Here is a 23548-nt window from a genome sequence, read left to right on the forward strand (position 1 = left end):
TTCATTTTAAAATTCTGAAGTTCCCAGTTATGTATTCAGATCCTTCCATGATATTGCCCTTTCTTCTTTCTTTAATCCCCTCTAATCTTGCAAATCTAGATCTTTGTACTCCCATCAGTTTTGCATCATTCAGATCCATAGTTTTAATTGCTGCACCAGAAGTGTCTGTAATTTTGTATCCAATTTGTTAGTTCACCCTGGATTTCCTGTGTTCTAACCTTCCAGACCAGATTGCCATGCGGGACCTTGTAAAAGGCCTTGCTAAAGTCTGTGAAGACAACGTCTACCACACTGCCCTTGTCAATCCTCTTGGTCACCTCTTCAAAAAAAAAAGTCAAGTTCGTGAGACACGATTTCCCACACACAAAGCTATGCTGACTATCCCTAATCTGTCCTTGCCTTTCCAATTGCAAACAAATACTGTCCCTGTTCCAGGAATTTTCCTACCACTCATATAAGTTTTGCCAGCCTGCAGTTCCCTGGCTTATCATCCATTGTCCTTCTTAAATAAAAGTGTAACATTAGCCACCCTCCAGCCTTCCAATAAGTCACCCATATCGAAGAAAGAAAATTGGCTTGGTGGTAGGAGTCAGAAGGTGATAGTGGAGGGTTGTTTTTCAATTTGTCGACCTGTGACCAGAGGTGATTAAGTGCTGGGTCTTCTGTTACTTGTCTTACATATGATGATTTGGATGATAAGGTAGGTGGCATAATTAGTAAGATTGCAGATGACACCGAAATTGGTGGTATAGTGCACAGTGAAAGAGGTTGTCAAAGGTTACAACAGATGTAGATCAACTGGGAAAGTGGATAAGGAGATGGCAGATGGAATATAACTCGTATAAGTGTGAAGTGATGCATTTTGGCAAGTTAAGCCAGGGCAGAATGTACACAATGAATGGCAGGACTTGGAGAGTGTTGAACCTTTGGGTACAAGTGCATTGTTTCCTGAAAGTGGCACCACAGGTAGACGCTGGTGAGGAAGGTGTATGGCTTGCTTGTCTTCATCAACCGAGGCATTGAGTTTAAGAGTTAGGACTTCATGTTACAATTGTCGAAAAGGTTAGTTAGCCTGTACTTTGAATATTGTATGCAGTTCTGATCACCACACTATAAGAAGTATGTGATCAAACTAGACAGGGTGCAGAAAAGAAGATTCAGAAGGATGTTGCCTGGATTGGAAGGCTTAAGTTATAAAGAAAGATTGCATAGGTTGGGTCTGCTTTCCCTAGAGTGAAGGGAGCTGAGAAGTGACGTGATAAAGGTACATAAAATTATGAGAGGCATAGGTAGGGTAGACAGCTATTGTCTGTTTCCCTTGGTAGGTGCGTCCAAAAAGTGAGGACATAGGTTTAAGGTGAGAGGGAGGAGGTTTAAAGGGGATTGGAGAAACAAATTATTCACACACACAGTATCTGGTATCTGGAATGCACTGACAGAGGAGATAGTGGAGTCAGGAACAGTAATAACATTTAAGAGGCATCTGGACAGGTAGTTGAATGAACAAGGCATAGAAGGATATGGAATTAATGCAGGAAAGTGGGATTAGTATAGATGGGCATAATGATTGGCATAGATGTGGTGAGCTGCAGGGCTTGTTTCTATACTGTACAACTCTAACTCCATAGATATGCTAGCATTAAGTTATCAAAGTGTAGTATGAATAATATGAATTCAGACTTAATTTGAGCTATATATTTATTTAGTTTAAATTCTTCTAGATTGAGCACATTATATATGCTTGAACTTGCCTAATTCAGATTTAGAAACAATTAGTGATAAGGTCACTTTTTATCGATGCTGGATTACAAAACTCAGACATTTTTTTTATCACCAGTGTTATTGCTTCAGGTTCAATACATTTGTTCATTTGCATGATTTTGAGAATTCTGATGAAGACTTTCATGGAATGCCATCTTTGAGTACAGTGCAGTCGTTTGATTCATTACCTGGTGGTTAAGAATTATATTTTTTTTTACAACTTTTGAACTAATAAAAAGTTAATTAGCTCTGAACTTTGAATATTGTAATGAATTTTGCCATGAATAAAGGGCTTTCGTCAGAAACTTTTGAAATAAACTATAAATCATACATTTTTTGAGTTTATAATATCATTTATAAGATTCTCCTGTAGGTGGCGATATGATAGAGGGATAAGATAAGATATCTTTATTAGTCACATGTACATCGAAACACAGTGAAATGCATCTTTTATGTAGAGTGTTCTGGGGGCAGCCCACAAGTGTCGCCCCACTTCCGGCACATTCATAGCATGCCCACAACTTCCTAACCCATACATCTTTGGAATGTGGGAGGAAACCGGAGCACCCAGTAGAAACCCACGCAGACACGGGGAGAACATACAAACTCCTTACAGACAGTGGCAGGAATTGAACCCGAGTCACTGGCACTGTAACAGCGTTATGCTAACCGCTACACTACCATGCTTGAACATTTGCTGCTAAAACAAAGGATAATGTACTGAATTATAGATGTTACCAGTTAATATGCATGCAGATACATGAACTGACCACTTAATGTCACCATAGAGCAGTATAAGATCAAGGTTTAACTAGTGACATTGATGTTAGAGGGAAATGATGGAAGTATGCAGAATTATTTGGATAAAAATAAGTTAAAGTAGGAAATTGCTTAGCATATTCTAGATTTCGATGCTGGTAGAAATTTGTGTGGAATCTATTTCTGGTTTGGAAGGGAGATCCATTGAGTATAAACAGTTGTATTTTAAATTTAAAAAAAATCAGACTAGAGAGCTTGGAGGGAAAGAGCTGAAACTTATTTTCCCAAAACAGATTGGGCTAATGCCAGAGGTTACAATGCTAAAATTCTGGGGTAGAACTTGAACAGGTCTTGAAACTACCCACTTCAGTCTTTAGCAGAAGGAGAAGGGGGGCAGAAAAAGAATAGCTATGAAACAAAAACAAATGCTGGAAGAACTCAGCCAGTCAAGCAGCATCTGTAGAAAGAGAAACCAGTTAACATCTTGGATCAAAGACCCTTCATCAGAATTGAGAAAGAGAAGTTGGTTTAAGTAGCAGAAAAGGTGGGGAAGGGCAGTGAGTGGAACAAAGGAAATGTCTGTAAGAGGGTGAAATGATGGACAGCTATTGAATGATCTTGTGAAGTTGGGGTGATGTTGTATAGTTTGGCCTACTGAGCAGGCTGGAATATACAAAGAAAAGATTTTAAAAAAGGAGAGAGAAATGGCAGGTACAAATGGGCAGTCCTGATACAAACAGAAAGAAAGAGCAAGTTATCTTTGAAGTTGGAGAATTCAATATTGAGTTCGGCACTGAAAAAACGAGGCCCAATGCAAGTTCAAGGAACGGCATCTCATTTTTTGTCTGGGCACATTGCAGTCTGCAGCACGAAATATTGAATTTCAAAGATAACCTTCTCTTTCATTCTGCTTGTATCAGGACTGGCCATTTGTGCTTGCCATTCTTCCCTCTTTTATCTTTTATTTGTATATTCTGGCCTATTCAGATGTCCCAGTAGGTCAGATTATTCAACATGACCCAGACTCCACAAGATGAGCAAAATATTACAGAGGCAAAGGACCATAACTATTCATTCAATGGCTGACCATCATTTCAGCCTATTACAGATATGTCCTTTGTTCCACCTGGTGCCCTAACTCACCTTCTTTGCTACTTGGACAATTTGCTTTCTCTTTTTCTCAGTTCTGATGAAGGGTCTTCAACCCGAAAGGTTTACTGGTTTCTCATCCCACAGATGCTGCTTGACTGGCTGAGTTCTCCCAGCATTTCTGTTTTTGTTTCAAATTCCAGCATCTGCAGTTTTATGTTTTCCAACAGTAGTTGAGTTTGCTCTCAGGAGTATAAGAAATAAGGCTATGCTTTATTTGTCCTCATTTTAGCAAGTCACTTTATTTTTAAACAGGACTCGCGCACCCATCACCTGCCAAGATCCGATACATTCATACGTACATACACTCTTTCAAACTTACAATTGTCCATCTTCCACAGAATTTGCCTCTGTGCTGAAATCCATATCCAGCGGTGAGGGACATGTAGTCCGTCTGACAAGAAAGTGATAATTCTCATAAGGGTGCAGGAGAGATATATAAGGGGATTCCTTAAATGCAACTTCATATGACGTATAAAGATTTGTATGAATAAGTAGAAATACTCACTTCTAGTTTTAAGGAAAACACTTGCATTTTTTTCCTCTTAAGATAGTTAAAGATTGATATGTTTAACACTGCTAGCCATTCCCAGTAGAAAAGGAAGCATTGGAGGGCCTGGAGCCTTGCAGGACAGTAAATCTGGACAAAGCACGGCAGAAGGGGCAGTTCGTCCAAACTCAGCTCCTTCTGTGTCGACTGGAGTCATCTCGTCTGAAGGGTCTGCTAGGTTGGGTAAGAATATTTTTTTCTTTTTCTTCTATATTCATAATTAGGTATTATAGTTGCACTAGCCCACCAATCTCCTTTTAATAATATTAGAGGCATGTTTGCTTTTCTTTGAATTGAACCCTGAGATTAATAAATGTTCTGATTAAAAATTGTAAAGAATTACCTGAATGTTTCTCATGTGTAACCATCTGCTCATTATATTTTTGTGATGCACATTGTTGTGAGTGGAGCAGGCCATTACCTACGTGCACTTGGAAAATTTATCCCAAATTATTGATTCAGTACATTACGACAGTTCTGGATTATTTTAGTCAGATTTTAAATGTAATGGAGTCTTGACCAAATAAATTGATTAAAAGTTGATTAATGTGTGCATCAGGTGTAAATCTACAAAGTTATAAAATTACAAATCTGAGCCTTTTTATTCAGCCATGTTGCATAGGAATATCAAGAAGTCCTTTTGTGCTTGAAGGATTTTTGTGCATTTTTCAACAATTGGTTCTTTCCCATAAAAGGCTGTAAAATGTCCAGATGGTTTTCAAAATGTATTATGAATGACAGCTTAACGTTTTAAGACTGTTGTCCTTATTTTGAATTAACAATAGTTGAAATTGTACCAGCTTGAGAAAGGGTTATGATTTGAAGTACAAATATATGATGTTCATCCTATTTGGATATTGAAAGATTTAAGGGATATAGAGATAGGACTGAGAAATGATGCTTGCACAAGAAGTTCAGCCATGATCTTGCTGAAGGGCAGAGCAGGTGTAAGGGGTAAATTTCAGGCTAACCATTTGAAAAATGATGCTCAGCTGACTGAATTAGTTAACTTGTTAATTAAGACACAGAAGCAGAGCAATCCATCAGCCCCATTCCCCCTTGTACTGCACTGTAACCCATAAGTTCATCTAAATTTTGGAAGTAGATTTTATTATATTTGCACCAAGAGATGTTTAAATGAAAGGGAATACTGGCTGTTGAGCTTTGATTTTTCTTTCCATTGTTTATTGCATTTTTGTTTTTGGCAGGCACGGTGGTCGATCCCCGGAAGGTTCTGATAGTTGCTGGCCATCACAATTGGATTGTAGTAGCTTATGCACACTTCGTAGTCTGTTACAGGTACCAGAGAGTCAATGCAATTATCAATCTGTGAATAAAAGTAATAATCAGTTTACTAAAAGATATTAAATCTTGACTGTTTTCAGGGTAAACCTGATGGTGCTTTCTCAAAAAGGTCCACATGTGACCAATAGTTGAGGCTGCATTTGAGTTTCTTGATGCAGAACCATAGCTGATTTCTCGTGTATTAAAAATTCCATGGAAGTGTAAAAATCTAACTAAGACTTTAGTACACAGCATAAGACACTATAACACAGGAATAATATTGAACACTGGAGAGTAGACATCTCCATCATGTTCTGCATAAAGATTTTTTGTTCTAGATCTATGATCTAATCAAGACTATACCAGTCCCAACCTACACTGTTTGAACTTTCAATTCAGTGTATCATTCTACCGGAATTGGTGCCTCATGCACTTGACCTTCTGGGAATACTTCAAGAATTAACTAACATCTCATGGCTGTTGCAGTCACCTCACACAAACACTCAGCATCTCTAAAATCAATCCCTAACTCCACTTGTTTCATGAGTTTCCTCATGTATATCTCTTTAATTTTGGTTTCAGTAATATGCCCAATTCAGCTTCAGGCTATAAACTTGGATGACCTGTATTCACAGGTACGTTAAGTGGGTGTGGTAATATGGTTATGTTGCTGGGCTAGTAACCCAGAACCCAAATAAATAATCCAATGATCTTTGAGTTCTGATTCAACTAGAGCAGCTGAGGAATTCAAATGCAACCATTTTTATATTTCTTTAAAAATATTAAATAGAAAGTAAATATCAATAATGATAACTGTTTTACAAATCCAGCAGGGAAATAAAAGCTTGCTCATTTATGTCCTTCAAAGAAGGAGATCTGCTGTTCCTATCTGGTGTGGCTATTTGTGATCCTTAGCTGCCTTCTAAATTATCTAGCAAGCCTTTCCATTTGAAGAAGTTGTGGGTTGCCAATAAATAATTAAAACAAAATGTATTATGTGCTGACATAATGAAAATACAGTAAACTTGTGCATAAATTGTTGAGGAAAAAGTGAATCCATTAGGATGTTGTATTTTACACAACTCCTTAGAAATGCCTTTTGTATTCTGTCTGGTCACAATGTAACAGCAGAAAATGGAAATCATAGAGTGATAGAGTTGTACAGCATAGAAAAGGATCCTTGGGCCCACCAAATCTATGCCAACCATTTTGCCAATCTACATGAATCCATTTGCCTGCATTAGGATTGTATCCTTCTATGCCTTGCCTGTTTAACTGTCCATCTAAATGCCTCTTTTAATACAGTAGTTGTATATCCATGTTTGATTTGATTTCCTCAAACAGAGTATCCCAGATATCAACCACACTCTATGTAACAAAAAACTTGCCCTCAGATCTTCTTTAAAACTCTTTCCTCTCACCTTAAACCTATGCCCTTCTGTTTTTGACACCCTTACCATGGGAAAAAGATTTTGACTATCTACCCTATCTTCATTTTCAATTGTTTTCCTGGTCCTTGTATTTTAATTCTTAGATGTACTGGCAATTTGAATTTCTCTTACATTATTGAAGTCAATGTCGCACAATCCATAGCCCATATATTTCTAAGATAAATAGCTTTTATTTTAAGGTGAAAGTTCCCATAAATGACTTAAATATTGCAGGACATCTGGGGAAAATGAAGCAAAGTGTTGATGAACGATCAAAACAATATTGTAGAGAACAACGTGCTGTGAAGGATTTTGCATATTCTTGAAATGATTTTTAACTGTGTTCTCTCTTTTGAATAGTTTGAATGTACAGTTGATAAAGTTAAGAATTTTGCATGGTGTACTTTCTTACTGTGATATTCCTCAAAGGCTAATGTTTGATAGAATTAAGGCACAGGAGCAGGCAATCCAGCCCCTCAAGCCTAGGCAAGTTTTTAATAGAGCAATCCACTTCCCCTGCTCTCTTATATCCTGGCAAATTTGTCTCATGTGCCTATCCAGTTCTCTTTTGACACGCTAGTTACAGTTAATTCTGTTTCCAAATCAGAATCATTCTCAGTAAATAAGATTTCCCTCACATTGCCCTTGTGTTCCAAAACTTTAAATCTGTTTTCCCCGGTCGATGCTAAAGGGACCTATTTACCCAATCACAATCACTCGTGCACCTCCGTCAAATTTCCTCCCATCCTTCTTTATTCCAAGCTGAACCGAACTCATCGTTTCAAATCTAGCATTCTGTTTGAAATCCCAAGACCCTAGAATCATTTAAATCTTTTCAGCACACTCTGAGACCTTCACTTTTTTCTTGTGACCTGAATTGGATGCTGTATTTCAGTTACTGCCTAATCAGTGTTCTGTACAGTTTCAACATGATATTACCGCTTTTGTATTCTTTGCCTCTGTGTTTCTGAATGCAAGTTCTTATGGGGTAAGTGGAATATCAAGACAAATATTGCTGACTCTGTGCCAATGTAGGCTTTAGGTACTGATGAATAAGATTTACATGAAGCCCACAGATATCAGGAAGTGTAAAGGATCTCAGTTTCTCAAAGATTAGCTGGGAAATATTTTGGAATTCCTGTAAGCTACCACTGTTCACATTTAAATAATACTATTTACTCCACCATTATAAGTTCTGGTTATCTGAAAGCCCTGTTTTTGGTACTAACCTCCAGTGATCCAATTTTATATGAGGATTCCTTGTTGTCCTGAAGTCCACCTGATTAAACTTGTCCCAATGAAAATAAATCTGATCAGCTTTATTTTAATGTAAACCCAGCCCCAAGGCTTTGCCTCAGCTGCCTTTCCCAAGCAAAGTAATTTGTTGTTATTAAAATGACCCCAAGAAAGGAATTAAGATAAACATACCATGATTTTTTTTTTGGTTTACACAATTGGAACAAACTGTCAGACTGAATGAGTTTTTGGTTTGGTATACTCAACGACCAGGTGGCTTGCAGGATAGCATCTGGGTAAACAAGTTTTGAGAAAGGGGTGAGAGAGAGAAGGAAGGAGAACAGAAAGTATGGAGGGAGAGAGAAAAGGAAGAGAAGTCACAATCTTGCCTTATTATGGAATAAAGATCAACTTGGCTCTTCTGACTGAAACCTGTGATCAATTTGATTTTCTGCCCAGCCACTGGCTTGGGGCACTGCCAGTTTGTGCAGTTCTACTGCCATGTAACTATTGGGAACCAGTTTCATTTTGGATATGCAGCTCCTCTTGGACCTGGATTTGATCTGAGATCGAATTGCGTCCTTTGCATTGCTGTGAAGCTGACTCTGGAATGGTTATCATATACCAGATAGGAAACAAACGGCAATCCAACTCTGATCTGAACCCCTCTCAAATTAAAAACAGAAAATGCTGGAAGTGCTCAGCAGATGAGGGAGCATCTTAGAGAGAGAAACAAAGTTGATGCTTCAGGTTGATGACCTTCAGCACAGGAGCTCCTCCCCATGTGCTCCTCATCCTCCTCCCCATGTGCTCCTCATCCCCCTCCCCTTGCACCATTTCATTGCTGTGCTCCTAGCTCCTCCACTCTTTTGTATACCATCCAAGAAAGACTGCTGTTAACGTGTAAGCTCAGCAGGGAGTGTAATCATTGCTTTATGATGGACCATGCAGTTTCTAAAGGTAGAAATGAAGGAAGTTCAGAATGTATATAAACAAATATAAAGTTATTTTAAGTAATAATTATCAGATTGGATTTCTCTTGAAATTCTTGCTGTGAGGGAACAAGGGAGTGAGGAATAAAATCAGTGCAGTTACTTAAAACAGAAGAGTTAATTGCTGATCCAGCAGTCTAGTCATTGAGAATTCATTAGTTTTTAACATTTTCTTTATATTTTTTAAAACATTGCGTATTAATAACCAGTACTCTGAACAAATTCATCTGATTGTTTATGTATGGCAGGTTACTGCAGTGTGGCTACATTGATATTTGAGGGTGGCATAATTAATTGTATTATTGAGCATAGTTGGGAGAACAACATTGGATCAGGATAGTTTAATTTGTTGTGGTTGCAGTTGGTAGGGTAAGGGTAGTCCTTGTGCTGCCTACATTGGAAACTGGAGTAAAGACTTTTGCCATGAATATGGTGGGTGAGAGTGGAGCTTAGTGGAGGATCAGTCAAAGGACTCAACCCTATAATAGGAACAAGGAAAACAGAGCAGAAAAATGTGACGGGACCAAGAGGGAAAGGTAGGGTAAGAAGAAGTGTATGTGATGCAGTATAAGAAAGAAAGAAATCATTGACTGTGGACAAATTCTTCTCTCAGGCTAATGAATCTCTGGAATTCTCTACCCCTGATGGTGGTGGAAGGCAGATCATAGATACATTTAAGGTGGAGACGGAGGAATTAAGGGTTATGACGAGCTGGCACAGAAGAGGAGATCAGTCATGACCATTTTGAATGACAGGGCAGGCTTGAGGGGCCACGTGGCCTACTCCTGTTCCGGTGTTCTTCGAGAAAGTAGACTAGATTGTAACCAGCAGAAAGGAGCTGATGGTTGTAGCAGTGACACAGAGAAGTAGCTTTGATGTATGTGCCCTAGTTATTGGCTGCAAATTCATGATATGCTTAGTGTTTTAGCAGTGGGATCAAAGTCTGTATTGTAGTGGGAGGATTAAAAGGTCATTCAGTGAACAGTTACTTCCGTAATTATGAATTAGCTTGTTGGCTGGTGGTTGTGGTTTACGGTTTAGCAATTAAGGTCAAGAGGCTTGTCCAGTAGGCCGGAGCATTATTTTAAACAGGTGCAGCTGGTGAGTTATGCTGCTTGCAAACCCTAGGCTGGTAAGTAAATGGAAAGTGTTATACTTGCATGCATCCAAGAGATAAGAGTGAATGATCAAAAGAGCAATTTCAAATATCAGTGAAAAGGATTACTAGTGTAGAGGTTAGAAATGTGATCAGTCTGGGTTGGCAATTTTTAAAATCATTGTTAGGCATAATGAGGAGCTGAACTTGCTAAGGAATGGCTGCAAATTGGTACATAAAGTATATATTTAAAAAAAATGAGGACTCATGGACAGAGGTATAATTTTCTTGTAGTAATAGTTTAAAAAAAACTTAACATCTTAAAGATTTTATTGGTGAGATAGTAGTGGGTAACCAGAATAAAATTGAAAGATTAACAATCAATGTTTAGATACACCACAAAAGTAAGAGCAGCTAATAAATACTATTCTTTTTGCCTGTTTCCAAGAATGTCTCCTCATTGGATACCAGTGAAAGCTGATTACAGTGTTAGGTGATGAAAACCACTCCTAACCACTGTTACTACTAACAGATCAGTAAAGCATGGTCAAATTTGAAAAAGAAACTTCAGGCTGACAGTTGTGTAATGGAGCACTTTATATGGGATCAGGGACTGCAGTCCACTCTATTTGAATTTTAACATCTGAATTTCTAGAAACTGGCTATTTTACAAAGACATTCAGTCCCCACTTTCTCCAGAAATGTATCCCTCTTTAGAGACCTTCACGTTCCTTATTTAATCTCAACTTCACTTCCCTTGCTGCTTCAAACGTTCTAATTTTTAATTTACGTTCTCTGATGTTTCAACTTGTAGCAATGGCATTCTATCAGTTTTATTAATTCCTTTGAATAGTCTTGAAATATAGACAATAGTCTTGAAAATTTCAGTTAGATATTGAGTTCTCTAAATTATATAAAGTTTCCATAATTTTTATATATATTGTATATATATACTATATACACACACATATAATGAAGTCCTTGATATGTGGAATCACTCTAAAGCCTTTGTGACAATAATTTATATTACTAGATCTCTGTGGAAGCAGTGTATACACAATGTTGGATCCTCTACTGAATAACGTTTTGTGTTTATTTCTAGAATTAAGGAGTCTTCTGGGTGGCAGCAAGTATTTACGAGCCCTTACCTTGACTGGACAATAGAACGAGTTGCAGTAAATGCTAAAGTTGTTGGTGGACCACTTGGTGATAAAGACAAGATGGTAGCTGTAGCATCTGATAGCAGTATAATTCTGTGGAGTATTCAGGATGGAGGCAGTGGCAATGAAATCGGTACGTACTACAAAATTGTGGGAGAATACAAAATTTGTTTTAATTAATTCGGGGATGCAGCTGTTTGCAATTTAATTTTGAGTTGTCAGAGATGAACGAATGCACTCCTTCTGTTTTCACACCTTTTAACATGGCATGAATCCAGCCTGTACCGAGAGAACAATCCAGATGATTAATCTTACCATTCAATAAATCTTGAACATAGCCTGAGAAAAGTCCAATATGAATAACTAAAATTATTCATGAATGAAGTGGGATGTACTTGTTGGTGATCCTAACTTAGGTTGAGGAAAGCTCTTGCAACCATTGGAATAGTATCCACATTTTTATTACCTCAAGCACTGCTACTTTATCAGTCTTCTTGCACTAGTTCCAATCTATCCACAAGTGTGTGGTTTGTATTTTTTGTCCTATCACCACTAGGAGCATGGAGAAATGGGAACAGACATGGCCTTTTAATCCTGTGAACTCTGGTCTGCCAGTCAGTTAGATCACAGATGACCTGCTCCATTTACCCACTATTACTGCATATCCCTAAATATACATTTCCTTACAAGGTTTGATCAAGATGTCCTGAAAAAGAGAGTTCTGGGTTTTCATTACTTTTGAGAGAGGAATTAATCTTACTGTACATGGCTTATGGAATCCCTCTCTCTCTTTAAAGACCTCACTTAGCAAACAACTCAACCTTCTAAATTCCAGGAGACTGTAAACCAAGTATATGAAATTTAATCCATCCCACTCCATATATTTCTCCAGACCTATGTCCCCTTTTCATCTGTTGCTTTAATATTTTCAATATTTAGTGTTGTATATTTAGCTGTCATCAGGTTAAGGACAGATGTTTACTGCGGCATTCAAAGTAAAACCAATAGTCATCACAGCCATAGACTCTGGAACTTTTTGTAAACCTCCTCCTGCTTGATACTGAAGTGAAGTGCTACACACTGAGCAAAGAATAAAAGCACACAGTCAGAGGGTTGAACTGGAGACTGAATTTATTTCAACTTGCCAAACTAGCTTTTTTAAACCTGTTAACGTCCCGCCCTCTCTGGGCGGAAGTGACGCCCGCAGTGCGTCACCGAACTCTTCCTGCGCGTGGGCTTTCTCCCCTCGCTGTTGGAGAAGGCGGCTTGGTGCCATTTTGCGGCTGGCCTTCCTGCTGACGTGCACTCCGATTTCGGAGCCGGTTCGCTTGTCTTGAAGGTGGGTCGCCACATAAACCCCTCCCCCCCAGAACCGGCGATACACCCCCCAAGGTCTACGGTCTGGGGCAGTTGCTGTTTGGGTGATCTGCCCCTGTGCCGTGGAGCCTGAGCCTCGACAGTCTGCGATAAGTCCACGTGGGCCGGTTTGAGCCGGTGGGCCGGTTTGAGCCGGTCCACCGTGAAAATTTCCCTCTTTCCCCCCCCCAATGTCCAGAACGTACGTGGACCCGTTGTTCCTCAGCACTTTGAATGGCCCCTCGTACGGACGCTGTAGCAGTGTCCAGTGTGCGTCCCCTTTGAACAAGAGACAAACTTACAGTCCTGCAGGTCTTTCGGTACGCAAGGTCAGGGTTCGTCCATGTCGTGAAGTCGGAATGGGGGCCAGGTTGCCGAGCCTATCGTGTAGTCTGTCTAGGACTGCTGCTGGTTCTTCCTCTCGCCCCCTTGGGGCTGGTATGAACTCTCCTGGGACGACCAGGGGTGTGCCGTACACCAGCTCAGCCGACAAGGCATGCAGGTCCTCTTTGGGTGCAGTGCGGATTCCCATCAGGACCCAGGGGAGCTCGTCCACCCAGTTAGGCCCTTTCAGGCGGGCCATGAGAGCCGACTTTAAGTGGCGGTGGAAACGTTCCACCAGCCCATTCGACTGTGAGTGGTAGGCGGTTGTGTGGTGTAAACGTGCTCCCAACAGGTTGGCCACAGTCGGCCACAGGCCGGAGGTGAACTGGGCGCCTCTGTCGGAGGTAATGTGGGCCGGTACCCTGAAACGTGCCACCCAGGTCGTGATTAGCACTCGGGTGCAGGAATCGGCGGTGGCGTCAGTGAGCGGGGCCGCCTCTGGCTATCTCGTGAACCGGTCCACCATAGTGAGGAGGGACCGCGCTCCTCTTGACACAGGCAGGGGCCCCACGATATCCACATGAATGTGGTCGAACCTCCGGTGGGTGGATTCAAACCGCTGCGGCGGGGCCTTGGTGTGCCGCTGTGCCTTGGCTGTTTGACACTGCATGCACGTTTTGGCTCACTCGCTGACCTGTTTGCGAAGTCCGTGCCGCACGAACCTGCTGGAGATCATCCGGACGGTTATCCTAATGGGTGGGTGCGTCAAACCGTGGATGGAGTCGAAAACTTGCCGCCGCCAGGCTGCCGGGACGATGGGGCGGGGTTGGCCGGTAGCTATGTCACATAGGAGGGTCCTCCCACCTGGGTCCTCCCATCGGGCTGCAAGCCCGAGGCTGCAGTCCTGTAGCTGGGCAACTCATCGTCCGCCTGCTGTGCCTCCGCTAGAGCTGCGTAGTCCACGCCTTAGGATGGGGCCTTAATAGCTGGTCCGGAGAGTGCGTCGGCCATGACATTGTCCTTCCCCGAGACATACTGGATGTCCGTCGTGTACTCCGAGATATAGGACAGATGTCACTGCTGACGGGCCGACCAGGGATTGGACACCTTCGTGAATGCGAAGGTCCGTCGTTTGTGGTCCATGAATGCGGTGAACGGCCTGCCGTCTTAAAAAGTACCTGAAATGTCGGATTGCTGGGTATAGTGCCAACAGCTCCCGGTTGAAAACACTGTACTTCAGTTCAGGCTGCCGCAGGTGCTTGCTGAAGAACGCCAGGGGTTGCCAGCGCCCCTCGATAAGTTGTTCCAGCACCCCACCGACTGTTGTGTTGGACATTAAGACTTGCCTTTTAATTGTGATAGATCTTTTTAACATGTTAGTTTGTTGCAATTTATACAGCACCTTTAGTTTTTGTCATTTGTCATTTTATTGTGGTAGAACAAAAGGATATGTTCTGTTAGAGTTCTACCAGCATTTATGATATTTAGAGTAAGAACAATTGTGCACCAATGATTAGGTAACTTTTTGTGAACTGTCATCTTCTGATAATCTAAAAGTATTGATTTCTGAGGCTGTAGTGTTGGAAACTTAAGCTTTTTTTTCTCTGCTGATATTTCTGGTAGCTACATGAGTGAAGCAGTTGGCCATACCCCTGTTGGAGGGAAGGAAAGGTCAGCTTGTTCTAATGCTATCCATTAATAATATGTGCTGTAACTTGTACATTTTATAAGGTCAGGTATTGGCATAATTGTACTGCAGTAACTATTGCTTTACGAGCAAATACTGTGCAATGTCACCTGATGAGAATGCCTACTTGACAGGAACCTGAGAGCTTTCACCCATGGAAAGACAGTTTAGCAACTCACCATCTTCGGGACAGCTATTGAAAAAGTCGTATTGCATACAAGATAATTTGGCAGGCTACCCACGGAATTTTTTTCCTATTAACTTTCTTTGAGTTCTGAAATATCCAGCTCACTGCCTTCCTTATTATTTTCTGTTTATAATTTATTTTTCCAGTTCTTTGGTGTTTTGCCTTTGTGAATTTTGTGGCTGTTTACTTCTTCCGTAAATTTAAGGTTCCTGAAGAGGGAGAAGTTTCTGAAAATTCCTGATTCTGCATTTTTCACATGTATTGTTTCTTTGCTGTGAACTGCAGTGGAGATTTCTATAGGGACAAATCCAGCAAATGAGCAGATTTAGGTGTCAACCCAAATCTATTTCAGAATAGCTTCTAATGCATATTTTGAAAATAAATTAAAGTAAGTGATCACCATTACCGTGCCTGCCTGTAAGGTTGTCATTCCTTTGCTGGGCTTGGGAGATGGTTCCTCTCCCCAGGTGAATTTATTACAAGTTACCAGTTGTCAACACACAATTGGCAAAAGGAGGCTTAATATGCACAACAGATGTTCATGCAAATTGTAGCATTATTTAATTGGCATGAATATTTATGACACTTGACGTGCATGAGGCTGAAAGTGGAATTAAACATGGTGGACGTTCCTGCAGGAATGTTAGAAGTATCTTCATAATTTTGCTCAGAAGAGGTTGATCCTCTTTTAAGTGAGTTTCATAATTTTAAAATGCTTCTTTCAAGTTGTTTCTGTATGTACATCATAGGAGAATTGTTTTATAGATTTAAAAAGTGATGTGCTTAAATTGCATGTAGTAAAGCCAAATACTGTGACAATGACATTGACTTTCATCAAGAGACAAAAGCGAGAAAAGCACCAACTGGGCTTTTAAAACTTTTTAATGGTTGAAGTTGCCTTTTTTAATTATACACCTTACTGTGAAAGTTCAAATTGGTGCTCGCACTTCAGTATAAGTTGGAAAATCTGCTGAAGCGACAGTCATAATAGAAGTTTGAAGTCTCAATGCAATATATAGTTAATAGAAATGAGAAATTGCACTGTGTTAATGTTTTCATGAATATACAATGGAGAAAAAACTGCAGAATGGTCCACTAGATTTGTGTGCTACTTAGTTTATTCTGCGACTAAAATACTCTTTCATGCTTTATAATACAGTAACAATTGCTACCTTTACATTGTCTCCAGCACACTCTACTTTCATGGATAGTCTGCAATGTCATTACTACAGATTCCAATTGCATATAGCCCAACTAGTTAACTCAGTTAAGTACTTACCAGTTTAAAAGTTCGACTGACTTAGCTTAAATCACCCCCTCAGCAAGTTCTGCTTAGCTTTAAACATTGACAGCAACTAAGGGAAACTTCTGGAAAATGCAAATTCAGATGATATCATTGATCATCATTAAAAGTATGAAAATCTTAAAACAAGAAAGCCCATTATATGCGATAAGGATTGTGTTCATGTTTCAATTTTGCTGTGCTGTTTAGTAGGTAAAATATTGAATTGATTTTTAACTTCTTGACATGCTGGGTACAGGGGTTGGGTATGCAGGAAGTGGCAGTGTTTAGTTTTGGCGATACGATTATTGTAGCAGCTTTTAGTCATCTGCACCAGTAATGTTATTTCTGAGTTTATTGGGTAAATGATCTGGATGTGATGGCAATCCACAAGGTTGATTTTAGCTCTGGTATTTAAAGACACATCACAAACATTATATTTTAAGGATCCTGAACTGCAAATGAATAGTGGCAAAAGGACACTAAATGCACCAAGGATGCTCCAAAGACACTGTGACACCTTGCAGAATGTCACACTGCAGGCTGTAAGATTGAATGGGGAGATGATAATTCCTTACAAATGGTAGAATTATCCTTTGCTGATTATCAGGAAGGTGGGGGTGGAGATGACTGTAGGTGTGAGCACCAGGAATGTGATCTGTTCTTGTGTTCATTCAGTGGTGCAAACAATTTAACAACTTCATTAGATCAGGAAGTGAACACAGTGGCATATTCCACTACATCTGATTTGTGTACTAATCCAATCCTGTCACTGTGTTTTTCATGTTTACCCAGGTTACGTTATAGATGCACCCATCATGTCTGGCATTCATTGGTTATCTCACCAGCCATCACTAATATTTAACTTTTTGATCCAATATTATGCCTCTCTGTAATAGTACACTATTAAATCTTCCCTGTTCTCTGTACATTCAATTCATGCCCTGGACTTTTTCAAGCAACAGCACTAAATGTGTGAGGTGCTATCAAATACCTCAGCCAGACTGTACACTCATGGAAATATTTACACTCGTGGAGATATTGAAGGATTATGTCCCATGCTTGAAGAGCATGATCTAGCAGGCTTTTGTAACAATATCATCAGCAGAAAGAATGACCTGGCTACTTACAGTATCAAATGTGGACAAGCACTATGAATGCCCCTTGAATAAATTATATATCCTTGGCTGTTAAGTACCTCACTGATGTGCAGAAGAGTGCAAAGCGGTTCATAGGAGGGAAGTGTGGAAAGCACACGGGAGAGACAATGTTGGCATGCAGCTTGGAAGTGGGGGCAGATCAAAGCAGTAATCCTTGTTCAAGAGATGTAAAGTGCATCTTTGCAATATCCCTTTTGTCCTTGAGCAGCAAGCATGTAGATCTGTTTAGAGGTGTGAATACATCAGATGGTGTAAATAGCTGCACAACTAGGGAAACATCTTCCTATGATTGTCGGCCATTAATGATTTGGAACATCTTCCAAATAGTAGGTATTCCTGAGTGCTCTGGGGGTGCTTGACAGGCAGAGTGTGGTTGATCTGTACCTACATCTGTGGAAAGCTAGGCCACAAACACAGCACCCTGTTTTTCTGATTTGCCTCATTGATGGTAAAGTTAATGAAAACTGAAGTATTTTAACATAGAACATGGGACAGAACAGGCCCTTCGGCCCACAGTGTTGTGCTGACCTAGTTAATCCCTCCTACCTACAGAATGCCCATATACCTCTATTTTCCTCTCATTCATGTGCCCATCCAAGCCCCTCTTAAAAGCCCCTAATGAATTTGCCTCCACCACCCTATCAGACAACGCATTCCAGGCATCCACCACTCTCTGAGTAAAAAATGTACCCCTCATGTCTGTTCTGAACCTACCCCCACTCACCTTAAATGCATGCCCTCTGGTACTGGATCGCCTCAGTAATGGGAAAAGATACTGCTTGTCCACCCTATCTATGCCCTCATAATTTTATACACTTCCAACAGATCACCCCTCAGCCTCCACCACTCTAGAGAAAAGAGCCCAAGTTTGTCCAGCCTCTCCTGATAGCACATGCCCTCTAATTCAGGCAGCATCCCAGTAAACTCCTCTGCACCATCTCTAAAGCCTCGACATCCTTCTTATAGTGAGGTGACCAGAATTGCATGCAATACTCTAAATGCAGCCTAACCAGAGTTCGATAGAGATGCATCATAACTTCTTGTCTCCTATACTCAGTACCTCGATTAATGAAAGCAAGCATTCCATAAGCCTTAACCACCCTATTTACCTGTGTAGCCACTTTCAATAAGTCATGGACTTGCACCCCAAGGTCTCTCTGCTCTTCAACACTGTTAAGGGTATTGCCCTTCTGAGTGTACTGCCTCTTGACATTAGTCCTACCAAGGTGAAACACCTCACATTTATCTGGGTTAAACTCCATCTGCCATTTCTCTGCCCACATCTGCAACTGATCTATATCATGCTGTATCCGTCGCCAGTCTTCTACACTATTCACAACTCCACCAATCTTGGTATTGTCTGCAAACATACTAACCCACCCATCAACATACTCATCCAGGTCATTTATGTACATCACAAACAGCAAAGGTCCCAGCACAGATCCCTGTGGAACACCATTACTCACAGGCCTCCAGCCCGAATAAGTCCCTTCAACCATCACCTTCTGTCTTCTATGGCAAGCCAGTTGTGGATCCACACAGCCAATTCTCCACTGACCCCATGTATCCGAACTTTCTTGATTAACCGATTATGTGGGACCTTGTCAAATGCCTTACTGAAGTCCATATAGGTGACATCCATAGCTCTACCTTCATCAATCTCTCTCGTCACCTTGTCAAAAAAACTCAGTCAGGTTAGTAAGACATGACATGCCCCGCACAAAGCCATGCTGGCTTTCCCTAATCAAGCCATTGGATTTCAGATGCTCGTATATCCTATCGCTAAGAATTTTCTCCAGCAATTTCCTTACAACTGACGTGAGACTCACCAGTCTATAGTTCCCAGGTTTTCCCTTGTTCCTTTTTAATTAGGGGAACAACATTAGCCACTCGCCAGTCCTTCGGGACTTCACCCATAGTCAAAGAGGACACAAAGATACTGGTCAAGATCCCAGTAATTTCCCCTCTTGCCTCCCTTAGTAACCTAGGGTACATCCCATCGGGCCCCGGGGACTTATCCACCTTAATACCGTTTAGGAGACCTAACACTACCTCTTCTTCGACCTCTAAATGCCCTAACATGTTTCCGCCCTCAGTTCCAATTTCTACGTCCTGCATGTCCCTTTCTTGGGTAAGTACTGAAGAGAAATACTCATTCAGAACCTCACCCACATCCTCTGCATCCAAACATAGATTTCCCTTCTTTATCCTTAAGTGGTCCTACCCTTTCCCTCGTTATCCTCTTATTCCTGACATAGGTATAGAATGCTTTTGGATTCTCCTTAATCCTACTTGCTAAGGACTTTTCGTGACCCCTCCTGGCTTTCCTAATTCCTTTCTTGAGTTCATTTCTAGCTTCTCTATAGTTCTCACGTGCTCTGTCTGATCCTAACTTCCGAAGCTCTACGTACTTGTCCTTTTAACCCTTGACTAAGTTCATCACTTCTCTGGACATCCAAGGTTACCTTATTTTGCCAGTCATGTCCTTCCTTCTAATCAGGACATACTTATCCTGTATCCTATGTATTTGATCCTTAAACACTTTCCACATGCTCAATGTGGACTTTCCAGCAAAAAGGTGTTCCCAGTTTACTCTGCCTAGTTTCTGCCTTATGCTTTCATAATTAGCCCTACTCCAATTTAAAACCCTCCCACTTGCCCCATACCTGTCCTTAGCTATAGCTATCCGGAAAGTTAATGAGCTGTGGTCACTGTTCCCCAGTTGCTTACTGATAGGTGAATCATCTGGCCTTTTGAATATGTTTTGTTTTATTTTATTTCAGATAGTGTTTTGCTTTAGTATTGATGCAAATGACAGGCCATGCAAACAAGATATCTGTTAGTTGCCATGTATGTTTGTGAGACTGACTGAGAAATTCTGTGGATTTCTCCAGCAGATCCATAGAATAATCTTGAAGTGTAGAACTTGAGGACTGTAGTCCTTAATAGTCACGTCCACCTTGGTTTAGCAGGCATTTGATCTTGTTGAGTGGTATTATGAAGACCTGCTATGATCCAGAGTGACAGTCAGAGAATTGATGTTCTGAAATATTGGTGGAATTGAACTTCTTGCTGTATACCCTGAATATGGTGTGGTCTCCTGCAAGCTGTTTCTCTGTCATAATCCCCTTTGTGCAATAGTAGTTGGGTCAGCAACAATCTGCTGTTTCTGATGCTTTTGGTATTATCCACCCCATTCATCAGCTGGATCTTACAATAGATCTGCACGAGTTTTATGTGGAGACAATCGCAAATTCAAAAGTATTGAAACTAAACAGCAAATTTGACCAAGTTGGTACTAATCCTCTTTAAAAACTTTCTCGAAGGCTTCTTGAGCTCTTTCCCCTATCCCACTCTCAATATCAAGATTCTCCTACTGTGGTATAACTTTATATTATAAAAAATATAAGATTGTATTTTGAATATTCAGACTCATCTTAAAAAAATATTGGCCTAGAAGAAAATTGATGAAATGCCTTTTTTTAAATTCATCTAAATTTTGTTCCGATTGAGACAATTGGAAATGTAATATATTTGGTGGCTTCTAGTGTGATCTTTCATTTTTATGTTGTCTGGGTATTTAATGAAATGCTTCATTTAGACTGAGGTTTTGCAATATTGGTGAAACATCAGACCTCAGTATGTGTGACAATAGTCGTAATGAAAACGTAGCAATAGAGACATTTAGAGTAAATATAAAAAATGGAGGTGACTCTGTGAATTGAACACTTCATACGTCAGTACATTAACTGGCTAATTCATCATTGTAATATACTTTAAATATATTTTATTCATTGAGTTTCAAGTCATACCATCGATACCATTTTTGTTCACTTTTGACCATTTCTGATTTGAAAAGTATCTAAAATCTGATGCAGTGTTTGAAATATAATGAATCAGATCAATATAAATTGGTAAGTGAATCTTTTTGAATTATATCATAGTTGTATTAATGTCAGTCATATGAGTAGGCGTAATATTTGCTTTTATCACATTAAGGATTGCATTTGAATTCCTTCTCATCTGGTTGTACCAATAGCTTCCTTGGCAAAGAGTGTTTTTGCAAAATGTGCAGGACTTGTTTATGAAAACAAATTATACTGCAAATGCTAGAATCTGAAACAAAAACAGAAATGCTGAAAGAATTCAGTCAGTCAAGCAGCATCCGTGGAAAGAAAAAAAAAAGTGCTTTGAGACCTTCCTTACAAATGGAAAATGAATGTAGGAGTGTTTAAGAAGAGCTCAGGGAAGAGTGAGGTACAAATCCAAAGACTATATGGAGTTTGGTTAAGACGGATAAAGCGATAAGGAGCATGAGAAATGACATTATAAAAGCATAAAGAAACAGGGCGAGAAAGGAACATAAGCATGATAGCAGGAAATGATGAGAGAGTGGTTTGCCTGGATGGAAAATTCAGTGTTCATTCTGGAAGGTTGTAAAGTGCCTGGACAGAAGGTAAGATGTTGTTCTTCCTGTTTATGTTGGGCCTCACTGTGGCAGAGGAGAAGGCAGCAGATAGATAGGTTGGAATAGGAATGGGTTTAAGAATTAAAGTGGCAATAACTCCCATGCTGTTTCCCTGGGCACTTTACTGCCCTCAAAGCAACACTCCTATTATTATTCATGAAGTACTTTATTTTGGCAGCTTTCACAGCTGCTTAAACAAAACAGGAGACCTAATTCAAGCATAGGCAACACCCACATTACCCACATTTTCCCTTCCAGAATTCACCAATCGCTACCCAGAAATTTGAGATGCAGAATAAAATTTGCTCTTACAGAATTTATGTGGAAAAGAAAGTAAATAAATACAAAATTTACTTTCTTTCCAACTTGCATTTCTTGATGCATGTGCAGATGACGCAGTTTCGCATTATGGAAAATCACATTACAGGCTGTTTTCTAAGAATGCAAGCCCCTGTAATATGTGGGTTGCCTGTATGGAAGGGGTTGGTATGCTGTAGTGGATAAATTTTTACCATATCTTCCTGCTTTGCATGCATTTATTGTTTTCTTTGTAGTTCAATACATATAGGGGAAAATAAATGTAACTTGTTTTCTCGCTGATTGCAGTTACATTGCAAAAATGTGCAGGCTGGTCATTATTGTTTAGCTTCCTTTAAGAGAGCAAGCCAAACCAAAAATTGCAGGCCTTTATTGGAATACTGTCGTATAGAAAAATAAATTACATAATTAAGCTTTCATATTTTAGTGAGATGATTGCTAACTGAAAAGGAAATGCAAGGAATTGGAGGGTAATAAGGGAAGCAGTCTGCAATGTGAGAAAGGGTTCCTAGTACAGAAAATGATAATACTAACGTGAGTTTGAGGGTCATTGAAAAAATATACAATAGAACCAATAGTGCAACTGTTAGTTCTAGAATAAGGTTTGGGTATGTAGTAACAGACATGATAGCTTTTTCTGTTTTGCAGGTGTGTTTAGTCTTGGAGTTCCAGTAGATGCACTCTTCTTCATTGGTAATCAGCTAGTCGCAACCAGTCACACTGGGAAAGTTGGTGTGTGGAATGCAGTTACCCAACACTGGCAGGTGAGCTGCATTTATAACAGAATTTTGTATATTTATTTCTTAATTTCAATCTAGTACTATCACCATCAGTTAGGAATATGAGATGTGGTGACTGTATGTTCATTTTATGGCTACCTCGCATTCAGAAATTGCAAATGCAGTTAGGCACTGAGTGAATAGTTTTCACATTCTGGTTCATTCAGATTATAGAAAGCTTATTCTAGAGGTTCATGTACGAAAATGATGACGTGAACAGATGTTTGCCAAAATCTTCTGTCATTCCTGGCAAACCAGTAATTGATAGGTGGCTCCTGTATCAAAACTCCTTTCTTCCTTCATATCGTAAGATATGTAATTTCCAACTACTGGAAGAAACTGGGAAGGTGAAGAATTTCTTTTTAAAATGACACTGAGTACAAAACAGCTGATTCAGTAGGTTAGATGTAATGGGTCTGAAATACTGCCACCAGCACAATTTTTTTTTTGCTGTGTTGTCAGTATAAGAGGTTAAAAATACTTATTGCCCAAAACTTCTGCTTCATTTCATTCGGGTAATTATGCCCTAGCTGTCGATCCAATTTTAAATTTCTGCAGGATATAAGATGT

The 23548-nt window shown here is 40.0% G+C and overlaps 1 protein-coding gene across 3 annotated transcripts in view; it reads left to right on the top strand.

The window, feature by feature from the left end:
- The window catches only part of kctd3 (potassium channel tetramerization domain containing 3), a 71497-nt gene that overhangs the window by 33503 nt on the left and 14446 nt on the right, over positions 1-23548 (top strand). For all 3 annotated transcript variants that reach the window (XM_052012016.1, XM_052012015.1, XM_052012017.1), the window contains exons 7-10: positions 4253-4402; positions 5428-5518; positions 11360-11550; positions 22848-22963. In XM_052012016.1, the coding sequence (XP_051867976.1) occupies positions 4253-4402; positions 5428-5518; positions 11360-11550; positions 22848-22963 (548 nt within the window). The remainder of the gene's footprint in view (positions 1-4252; positions 4403-5427; positions 5519-11359; positions 11551-22847; positions 22964-23548) is intronic.

The sequence above is a fragment of the Pristis pectinata genome, chromosome 3 (assembly GCF_009764475.1).
Source record: "Pristis pectinata isolate sPriPec2 chromosome 3, sPriPec2.1.pri, whole genome shotgun sequence".
NCBI lineage: Eukaryota > Metazoa > Chordata > Chondrichthyes > Rhinopristiformes > Pristidae > Pristis > Pristis pectinata.